The 10,906-nt window shown below is 49.5% G+C and overlaps 1 protein-coding gene across 1 annotated transcript; it reads right to left on the bottom strand.

Annotated features, from left to right (window-relative positions):
• Window positions 1-2,430: 2,430 nt before the first annotated feature.
• On the bottom strand, window positions 2,431-10,812 carry LOC149301352 (forkhead box protein N1-like). Its single transcript, XM_089484365.1, has 9 exons — window positions 10,687-10,812; window positions 9,478-9,972; window positions 9,223-9,330; window positions 7,531-7,670; window positions 7,176-7,272; window positions 3,963-4,170; window positions 3,439-3,570; window positions 2,880-3,050; window positions 2,431-2,717 (listed from the first exon to the last, which is right to left on the bottom strand). Exons 1-9 carry the CDS (start codon window positions 10,810-10,812, stop codon window positions 2,431-2,433), a joined length of 1,764 nt encoding a protein of 587 aa, XP_089340491.1.
• Between the last annotated feature and the right edge of the window lie 94 nt (window positions 10,813-10,906).

The raw sequence follows: 10,906 nt of genomic DNA, 5'->3' as shown, positions 1-10,906 counted from the left end.
AACAACACAAACCAACAAAGACCCAAACTAACCTATTTGGAGCCGTGTCCCTTTAAGGAGCAATTCATTAGTGGTAGCCCTCCTGTGGTTGTTGCATTGGCACACTTTTGCCTATGGGGCCTTTTGAGGCTCCCAAGTGACCAAGTGTCATAACCGCAGAGGACAAGGCACTGAAAAATGTAGGACATTACAAAACAAAAGCTGCAAACACGAATATAAATGCAAAGTCATGCTTAACTCATGCGCTAAATGGAGGACATTTTGAAGTTCCTCCTGGGCAGAAGGTTGAACTGTGGGGCATGTCCTGGAAAAGGAGGACACCTGGCCACCCTGCAAGTGATTAGCATGAAGCCTTGGCGAGCGAAGCTCCTTTCCCGACCTTCCTCTCCTTTTCCTCCTCATCCTCTGTCCAGCTGGAAGGATACTGAACCTCCTCTTTCCCCAAAAATGGACTTTCCTAAACGCTATATTTTTGTTTACAGTAACCCTAATTTATGCCAACTGTGCAGATTCATTTCTTAGAAGGAAAGGCCCTTTGGTTGCAGGCAGCGATGGCACGGTTGCGGTTGCTCAAGACGGTTGTGCAACCTCCTCCTCCTCCTCCTCCTTTTCCTTGCATCCTTTGGGGCATTGCCACACATTTCGGGTGGCACACATGTTGCAATGTTGTGGCGTTTGATGCCAGAGGCCCTTACTGCTCTTTGCGCAGCTTCTTTGAAACCATCACATTAAGAAGCCAGAGACAACAAAGACCAGCAAAAGAGCCCCAAGGAGCATTTGGGTTTGCATTTGTGGAAGTGGGGACACTGCAGACACCATACACTGCTATAGGCGACACTATATAGGAGATATATATATATATATATATATATATATAAAACCTATAGAGATAAATACGTTTCTGAAGCAAAGTGCAGAAGTTGTAGCTAACCAAAGTGTTCAGGAGGAACAACAAAGTCTGTTGTTGTGTTTAACACAAGCAGCTAAAGAAAGGCCCGGCTGCATGGGAATCTGCGACACATAGATCCTACTCATTTGAATGGATTGTGTAACATTGGGGTTTGTGTAGTGCGAAACATTCTTGTGATTTAAGTGCAAACGTTTTGCTTATTGTGTCATAGAGCCAAGTGTGACTGCAAAGGTTTTCGTGAATCCTTGTAATCCCATGGCTGTGACCTGCGCATGGTTGCCATGAATAAACTGCACAGATCTGTAGTCCATTAAAGGAGAGGCATTTCGGAGGGGACTGACCCTTCCTTTCCCTCCTCTCAGCTGTGGACCGGCCAGACGGGGGATCATGGGAGCTGCAGTCCAAAGCGGGAGGAACGTGACCTAGTTGGGATGTGTACATAACAAAATATGGAAATCAGGTGGGAGTTTTGGATGCTGTTGGACTGCAGCTCCCATCAGCCACCAGTGAGGGGACCATGGGAGCCGCAGTCCAATGGGGAAACCCAGTGTGGGCCACTTCTGGCCTGGCTGCATTCCCAGGCGTTGCCACAAGGGGGCAGCACCAGGCAGCCAGGGATCAAAGCTCCCTTGTAAAACTGGGATGGGTGAGAATTGCGCTCCAATCCAGTTTCCATACAATGGACCCAATTGTGCAAATCTCCTCTTATTTGGGCCGGAGGGAGCTTTTAAAAAGTGGGATAGACTGCAATGTAGAGGTCTGTCTCTTCAGGCCGGGGGTCTTTTGCTATCCTTTTCCATCCCTGTATGTCGGGCAATGGTAACACTGAATTAAGTTGCCAACTTTTCCCCCCATGAGGCTCCTGGTCTTTCATTCAGGGGGGGACTCCTAAAGCGCACCTCTCTTTTTGAGCTTTCGCGGTCCAAACTGGGGGGACATTTCGCAATCGACGGGAGTGAAAACCGCGCACTGGGAAAGAAAAATGTGGAAATGGAGGGTTTGATGCTGACTGCTTTATTGAAGTAAAGCAGAAGTCGCTGGAAGGAAGAGGCTGGCTCCCAGAGAATGGCAACCTCTGAGCAACCTCTGAGCAAAGGGTTCCTTCCTTACACAACATTGCTATCTTCCCAACTCCATTCCTTGCCCCAAATCTGGATCTAGATTCTCCTCCGGACGGGTTTAATGTCTCGGCAGTTCGTGTTATCAGCCGTATCTTGCAGTTTGGAATATGCATTTTCAAAAGGCACTTGGCGCTCTTTTAGCCCCGTAGTTGTTGCTTTTTAAAAGGGGGGGTATGCTTTTCTTTATAAGGTTTTCTAAAGCCACGGCTCAATTTCACCTCCGCCAAAATTTCACAGACAAAATAGCAAGCGACGTTCGAACGTGGTCAAGATGGCAAAAGTTACGAATTAAGAACAGATAAGGGTTTTTAAGGTTGGTCGGTCGGTGGGCCGAGGGGTGAAACAATTTGGGGGGCTCCAATTTCCGTGGAGCGGATCCAGCCTTCAGTTTGGTGGCCTCTACACCAGAGCGATGGGCTTGGACCCCAGGCTGTTTAGGAAGGGGGCCGACCCCGTATCCAGCTCCATGAAGGCCGAGTAGAGCGTGGTCAGATGGATCTCCGGAAGGCCGCTTTGCTGGGCGTTGCGGTGGCTGTTCAGCTCGTTGTTGTTGTCGTTGCTGTTGTCGTTGTCGTGGTCCATCTGACACGGAGCGGAGAAACACGGAGGGACCCCCGGGGAGGACGAAACCAGCGCCAAGGGGTCCGCGGCCAAGCTGTCGTCCTTCAGTTCCTCCCAAAGGTTTCCTGCAAGAAGAAGAATGAGCAAAGGGCATTTGGATTCTGTCTGCACTCTGAGGTTGGTTCTGCTGCAGGAGTCCCTGGGATTTGGCTCCTCTGCACACTCCCCCAAACTATGGCAACACTAGAGCTCCCAGGCTAAGAAACATAAAGGTGTTCCTGTGCTACCTTGGAGATCGAAGTCGGTGAGGGAAGGGTTGAGAGCATCGATGTCGCTGTTGAGGTCGGCATCAGGCACCAGGACGTCCTGCACGGATCGGGGGCCCGACAGGACCTTGGCCCCGCGGCCGGAAGGGGGGCTCTGGGCCGGCAAGGGGGGGTCTTGGCCCCGGGGTCCATCTGCGGAAGGAAAAGGGGTTCAGGGCCGTGGGGCGAAGGGCGTGGGCCACAAAGAGAGGGGCAGTTTTCCCCCATGGTTATTATTTTGTTGGGAGCGGGCATGTTACAAAAGTGACCTGCGCCAGGTACCTGAGGGGCATCTGCTGCATCAAGGGGCTGCATAAGATCCCAACCAGTCCCAACCAGTGACCAAGAAAATCAATATGAGCTCAGCCAACTGGGAAACCAGTACATTTAGGCAGAGCCAATCGAGGAACCAATATGGCACATTCAGGGCCAAAGAAATTTGGGGGGGGGGGGAGCTGGGAACCCAGGTGTCCCCTGACCAGCCATTAGGGCTGGACAGCCAGGGGTCCTTATGGGGTGCTTGACCGAATGGTGGCCTTACGCAGAGAGGGGTGCGCGAGAGTCATCTGCCGGGAGACTGAGGGGGGGCTGGCCACTCCAGAGGGGTTGCCGCCGGACATCAGGCTGGACCTCAGCTTCTCCGACTTGTCGCCAATCAGCGTGTCCAGTTCGTCTGGAAGAAAATGGAGCCAAATGAGATTTGGAAACATTAAGAAGGCAAACAGCCAAAGCAACATGGCAGGTCCCAAAGGCAATGACATTTCAGAGAAGAAAGGCTCTGCTGGATTAGAACCCAGGGTCTGTGGTCAAGAGATTGCTGTCCAGGTTATGGCCGTTTGTGTTCCCTGACTGGCTATGCTGTCTCCGTAACTGACTATCCCTGTATTAAGTGTATTGCTTTCCCAATCTGCTAAGTTATGACTGACTGGCCATTTTAGTTCCCAAACTGTCTATGAACTAGGTTCTGGGCCATGGCTAAAGCTTGGAAACAAGGTCTTTGTGATGTCCAGCATGCCTTTGCGCGCCGTGATGCGCGGTGGCGCCTCCTCCGTCCGTGGTGCCCACCTGGCTTGGCCATGCTTTTCCGGACGGCGACGGGGTCCTTCCTCTTCCACTTCTGCAGCTCTTCCTGCATCTTGTCGATTTTGGCCGGGTTCAAGGCCCACAAGCAGCCTTTTCGGGAGGAGCTCCCAGACTTGTTTTCAACCTTCTCAAAGCATTTGTTCAGGGAGAGGTTGTGCCGCACTGAGTTTTTCCATCCGTCTGGAGCTGTCTGGAAACCCCCCCAAAAAAGCAATGTTTTTGTAGATGTTAGTTGGAGAAGAAATGCACCGACACCTTCATCCACATCAACCGTCCCCATTCCAAGACATTACGTACATTACATGATCATGACAAGTGTCTGTACCCCATCCTTCAGCCAAAGAGGCTTACAAACAATTGATTTGACCATTCCCCTCTCAAGTTTACAATCTAACATTCTCTATTACTATTATTATTATTATTATTATTATTATTAGGCCAAGGAGGGTGTGCGGGTTTTATACACAGCGATGCGTCATTTATGGAAGGTTGAATTCACAAATGAAACGTCATCTAATTACAAGAGGAGAAGTGAGCACTATGCTATTTAGAGATGTCTAGAAACGGATGCTGCCTCCCAGGGATGACACATAACCGGACACTGACCAACAAGGAGGTCACCTGCTGACCGTTGGCCTTTTTGGCCGGCCATATTTCGCCTTTAGCATCTACCCCCAAAAAGGAGAAGCAGCGACGAGGAGGTTTCTTCTCTGCCTCAGATGCGGCTGCTCTTAGTAGAAAACAGTGTCCTATTTTCCTCCATTCAGAACCATTGCAACTTAGGCTATATCTTGCACTGCAGAAATAACCCACTTTGACACCACTTTAACTGCCCTGGCTCAATGCTATGGGTTTCTGGGAACTGTAGTTTTGGGACACATTTGGCCTCTTCTGCCAGAGTGGTCTGGCGCCCCAACAAACTACAAATCCCATGTATTTTGGGTAAACGGGGCCCCAGGAAAAGGGTTTTCGTAATGCTGTGCAATATAGATTTTATCCTTGTTGTTCACTGCCTTGAGTCCCTATATTGGGATAGGAGACAATAATAATAATAATAATAATAATTATTATTATTATTATTATTATTATTATTTTTGGGTGGGTGGGGATATAGGAAAAAGGGGGAAGCAAGAATATATTTTGGCTGGGGCCACAGAAACAGGGTTGATGCCATTGATCAATTGATTGATCGATTGATCGATAGAGCCACAGGTAAAGCGCATGGAGCCAAAACCAATGCGCTTGCAAGGCGACCGCTACACAATCCATGATGATTATTTATTATGTGCTTTTCCTTTTTGTATAATTATGGTATTGTTATTACAATCGCTGTGATGTATTTTTCAATCCCTTTGTTTTGTAATCCACCTTGATTCCGCAAGGAAAAGCCGGAATATAAATAAATCATATTATTACTATTACTATTATTATTATTCTATCACGGACGTGGCTTTCCTAATCGGAGGTGTGTGCGCACAAATGAAGTTGTTTAACGATTGCATCTTCTTTTAACATTCAACTGGAAACCCAAGGTGCAAACCAGAAAGGGGTGTGTGTGTGTGTGTGTGTGTGTGTGTGTCTGTGTGTTTTTATGGGACCCATGCGTTTTAATTGTGTCTGTAAAACCTCCGCTCCCTTCTTTTTCATGTTCTCTCCGTTTAATGGCCCTGCCACGGTCCCTCCTTCCCCCGAGGAGAACCTCGCTCTGCCATTAATTCATCTCACACTCCATTCGACCGGGAAATGGACGCACAACAAGGCCTCACAAACACACCAAGACGGGCAGAAGCCCCACGTTTCAACCATTTCCCAAGTTGCCAAAGCTAAAGTGGAGGGTTTCCATCGTGCATTTCTTGCGTTCGACTCACATTTTGAGCTGAGAGTATATAAACCTCAAGGAATCTTGCTTATAATGCATTTCGGTGGTGTTTTGGGCGACCTTTTCTGCCCTTCGGCTGGGGACTTAATTACATCTGTCTAATTAATTTTGCTCTCTGCCGCCGTCTGCGCTCACTTGGTGCATCATCTCCTGCTAAGGTCCGCCCAAAAGGGCTCCATTTCTTTTTCGTTTAGACGAAGAGTTTAATAATATTGAATTCAGTATTAAATTCCATTATGAAATCCAGTCCTAATTGCTGATTTTGGGCTGCGTTTTCCATAGGGACCAATGTGTTAAGTGTTGCATCTGCAGCAAGAATGGAAAAAGGATGGTGCATCGTCTGCGTCTGGCTGCGACGCAACGATGCCATCCGTACTTTGAAGACGCAGAGCATCCCAGGTTTAATTTATGGCTCCATTTAAAAACAAGGCCAAGGTGATCCGACTCCTTTGCTCCCGTTTTGTTGGGATCTTGGGATGTTTTGGGGTCCTGGCCGAAGATGAGCGTTTTTTTATCAAGATCTCCAGAATTGTGTGCCTCAGTGTTGCTTTTATTTTGACCAATGATTCCCAAACTTTAATCCTCCAGAGGTTTTGGACTCCAGCTCCCAGGATTCCTGACTGCTGGGGCTTCTGGGTGTTGAAGTCCAAAACACACGGAGGACCAACGTTTGGGAGTTACTGGTTTCGAAGGCCGAGGCGACCATGGCACCGTTTCAGGACCTTTTTGCAGGAGATGCCCAAACCTGGGAGAAGTGGGTGAAGACGTCGTTCCATTGACTTATCTTTCCCAAGGGAAGAACTTGAACCCAGGCCCCTCTCCTCAGGTCCCTCTCCCTTCTCCCGTGTCAGAGGTGATGGGAGTTGTAGTAGTACCATTTTGCAACGCCAACAACCACCTCTCTGTCTTCGGGGAGTTACTACTACGGGACGTTACAACACCCCCTTTCCTTTTAAACTTTGGGAGAGAAAGGAGAGGCGACTTCAAAGGGCCACCTTGCCAGAGATGGGCGCACAGCGGGCGCACCTTTGCCCCACCTGCCAGCCGCACCTTGTCCCGCCCGCCTGGTTGTTGTGCTTTAACTAGAGCAGAGCATCATTGCATCACGGCAGGGTCTTCCTTCCTCAATGGAAAACACACATGGCAAGCGCAGACGGGGCTTACTACCAACACTACTTCTAATTTTGTTGCATGTTCTAAATGCTTCCCGTGTGTTTTCCATTGAGGAACTACAACCATTATACTTATTACTATGCTACCCCTATGTTTACTGTGTGGCCCCTGTGCATGTCTATTGTAATAACTGAGGTTTTCACCTTGAAGTAAGGGAAGTGTTCAGTCATGAAGTTGTAAATCTCGCTGACGGGGAGGCTCCCGGTCTTGCTGTTCTTGAGTGCCATGAAGATGAGGATGCTGGGAGGAAACAAGAGGATGGTAAGAGTGGGGATTCTGGGAGTTATGGTACAAAAGGAAGAAGTGGAGGCAGGCCGTCTCAGCCCAGTCCAAGCAAAGCACACAGACCCTTTGCGGCTCCTTCCCAGCATTTGCCGCTCGAGGCGCCCACCTCGTTCTGCCCCTTGGGACCCCAGCTCCACTTTTCCAACTCAAGATGATTTTTTATTTGAACTTTCCTAGCCCACCACTATTTAGACGAAGCGGAGAAGGTCTTACCTGTAGGAGTAGATGGGTTTGGGGAAGAGCGGCTGGTGGTGCTCTGGGGGGCCCTGAGGAGCAATCCGTTGGAAGGGGTAATGGGACGATGCGGCCGAGAGGTAGGTCACCGGGTAGCTGCTACCGCCCCCTGCAGGGTACTAGAGGAAGACAAGCGCGGAGGGGTGCATTAGGCAAAGCAATAGAGCTATCATCTGCTTACATGCTGATTGTGTCCGCAGACCCAGAAAGACACATGTACGCCAGTGTGGCCACCAGTGGTTTGAGTGTTGGATCAAGACTCTGGAGACCCAGGTTTGAATCCTCCTCTGCTTGGCCATGAAGCCCACTGGCTGACCCTGGGCAAGCCACACTCTCTCAGCCTCAGGGGCAAAGGCAAGGCCTCCTCTGAGCAAATCCTATGAAGAAAATCCTATATAGGTTCGCCTTGGGGTCATTGTGGGTTGGAAATGACTTGGAGGCACATAACAACGACAACAACACACCTCATGTCACAAAGCCTCTGACAGAAACCAGAGCAGGATACCAAAGTGTGGAAAGTCAGGCTCAGCCGTAAAAACTCAGAAGCCTTTATTAAGCAACTACAGACCCAATCTGATGACTGGGACCAACAAACATGGAACAAGTTCACTGCCCTCCCAACTTGGAAGCTACCAGATGGAGCCAGGACCCAGGGTGACCGCTCTGGCTTCAAATCTTGTGCTTCCTGATTCCGTAGCACTTGCAAACGGCACCCAAAGCACCCTCCTGCCCTTCGGTGCCCATCCCAGTTCCTTTGAGGTTACCAGTCCGGGCAAATGGGTGCCTTTGGTGTCGTAACTGGGATTTTATTGGTTTCGCTCCTTCCTTGGAAGCTGGGGAAGGAAGGGGCAAACGCAGGGCGTTTTTAAAGGGCTATTTTTGTTTTACAGGTTTCAGTGGCTCATCCCCGACTTCATCACAACGATGATGATTATTATTATTACTAATCTTGAGGGCAGAGGGAGGAGGGGCAGAGGATGGCCGGCGGACGGTCAGTCGGTCCAACCGGATTGTGCAGATTTTTTGGCAACTGGCATCAAAGGCTGCCATTGTTCGCGACTCGGACAACGAGGGCAACAAAGGGACGGCTTTCACCTGGCATTTATCCTCCATAAAAATGCAGAGTCAACCCATTTGGATGAGATCTCCCAGAATCTTTCAGCCAGCTTTGGGAGTCGTAGTCCAAAAAGGCAACTTTTCCCAAGGGCCTTTGCAATGAATTTGCAAAACGGTGGCCTGTTAATCCCCATTTTGGGAATATACAGAAAGCCAGACTAGGTTGGGTCCAGTTTTTCCACGGTGGGCAACCAGTTGCGCCAATGAGTAGCCCACGGCTAATACCCCAATTAACTGGACCCACCAGCAGTCACTTCCAGGAATGAATTGCTTTTTTGGAGACAACAGGGATGGAATAAAGTCACATTTCCTAAGTAACATAACAACTATGAGAGATTGCAAAATGGGTAACCATTTTTCTAGTCATCATATCCAAGGGTAACAATGTTGGCCCTATAGCAAAGTACGACGATATCCAAAATCCACAAAACGCCTTTATGGGGCCAAGCAAAATGCACAAAATGCATGCTAACATCTCATCCTAATGAAGAAGCCATCTGAGCCAGAAAGAAGCCAAGATATAATAAATCTAATTGCAATAGGAATGTGACATACCTGATGGAAAGGATGGGAAGGGCAGTACATGGATGGGACTTGTGGTTGATAGCAATAAAGGCTGGGCTGCTCTTCCAAGGAAGGCGTCTTCAGCTTGATGTCTGTTTCCTGGAGAGAAGAAGAGAAAGTAGAGAAGGGTGGGATGGGATGCTGCACCCCCAATATGTTGGATTACAACTCCCAGCATCCCCTTTTACCTGGGGAAAACGGTGCCCTTTTGGACTACCCCCAGGTCCCCCCCAAAGGCCCACTCACCATGGCCTGGGGGTGATGCCCATGAAGGCCGTAGGGGAGCCCTTTGCACCAGGCCGGTTCTCCGGAGAGACTTGGCACCTGGGTTCCGTACATCTCGGCCTCACCGCTCATGGCGGGCATGGCCCCCTCCGCGTAGCCCTCCATGCTGGCCGCCTTGAAGGGCGGGACCCCCTCTGCCGCCCCGAGCGGGTCTTCCTCGGCAAACTGCCGCTTGTACGGGTGGAAGGGGCTCCGGGCGTCGCTGGCACTTTTCAGGAAACTGGCGCAGCTGCCCATGGCATTGCCATCCTCGTAGCTGAACCGGTGGAACTTCTCGGCTGCCTGGAGGTCCGGGTACAAGGCCTTCTCAGTGTGGGCCCCTCGGTGGGACGGAAACCTCCCGTAAAGATGGTCCGGAGGCGGCGAGGATGGGCTGGAGCTCTGTGATGATTCGGAAGGGTCCCGTTCCACCCCATGGTCCGCCTCGAAGGGCTGGCAGCAGAAATTGGGGGCCTCCTGTAACCCAAGCCCATCCACAAGGACCATCAGTTGCTTTGCAAGGGCAACAATAGTAAGAACCAATTACTTTGTAAGAGCAACAACAATAAGAATTACTTTGCAAGAGCAACAGCAATAATAATTACGTTGCAAGAGCAACAGCAATAATAATCAATTACTTTGCAAGAGCAATAATAATAATAATAAATTGCTTTGTAAGTGCACCAACAATAATAATCAATTGCTTTGCAAAGCAGTCTTTTGTCTGCCCTATTTGTCCCTTCTCTCATCCAACAGGATCGAGGCCATATGCGATATCCTTTAATGTTAAGACTCTGAGGGACCGGGGTTCGAATCCCACACAGCCACGGAAACCCATCGTGGGCAAGGCACACTTTCTCAACCTCATAGGAAGAGCCAGAGAAAAGGAAGGAGACCCCAGGGTTGCTTTGCTTTAGGGTTTCCATAAGTCAGACATGGTTTGAAGGCGCACAGCTCACAAAACATCCCAGCATTTATGAATGCAAGCTCCTTTATAGATTCGGCTCCGACTGGCATCTCATGCAGGAATAATACTAATAACAGTGCATGAATGCCAGTGGGACCTTACTGCCAGACAGAGCTGAATACATAGATGACCCTGCAAGGCTATGATTCACAGTATTTAAGGCAAAATCCTACAATTTTTGACATGTTTCAGGTCCAGAGGAGGAGACAACCCAAAGGCCTTACTTGCTGTCCTGGGGAACTCACTGCCTCATGGCTCTGCATCCGTTCGCTGCAAGGCTGGCTCTCCAGACGCCCAGAAGAGGAAGAAGGAAATGTGATATTTGCTTGATCCTGGAGCAACGAAACCATCCCCAAAGCCGACCGGGAATCCTAAGGTATCAGAGGAAAACAACCGGGTGAGAAAGAAGAGAAAACAAGACGTTTTTCCCACCCAAAGAAGTAG

Source organism: Sceloporus occidentalis, unplaced genomic scaffold, assembly GCF_023333645.1.
Source record: "Sceloporus occidentalis isolate IW3139 unplaced genomic scaffold, rSceOcc1.0.p SCAF_21, whole genome shotgun sequence".
NCBI classification, from domain to species: domain Eukaryota; kingdom Metazoa; phylum Chordata; class Lepidosauria; order Squamata; family Phrynosomatidae; genus Sceloporus; species Sceloporus occidentalis.
The sequence above is the reverse complement of the archived record's forward strand: the minus strand, read 5'-3'. Positions and strand labels throughout refer to the sequence as shown.

Coding starts and splice junctions, on each gene's coding strand:
- LOC149301352 (XM_089484365.1), bottom strand. CDS start 10,812: ATGGTTTCGTTGCTCCAGGATCAAGCAAATATCACATTTCCTTCTTCC. Junction 7,273..7,530: donor AAACCCATCTACTCCTACAG/GTAAGACCTTCT, acceptor GTTTCCTCCCAG/CATCCTCATCTTCATGGCAC. Junction 3,051..3,438: donor TCTCGCGCACCCCTCTCTGC/GTAAGGCCACCA, acceptor TTCCTTCCGCAG/ATGGACCCCGGGGCCAAGAC.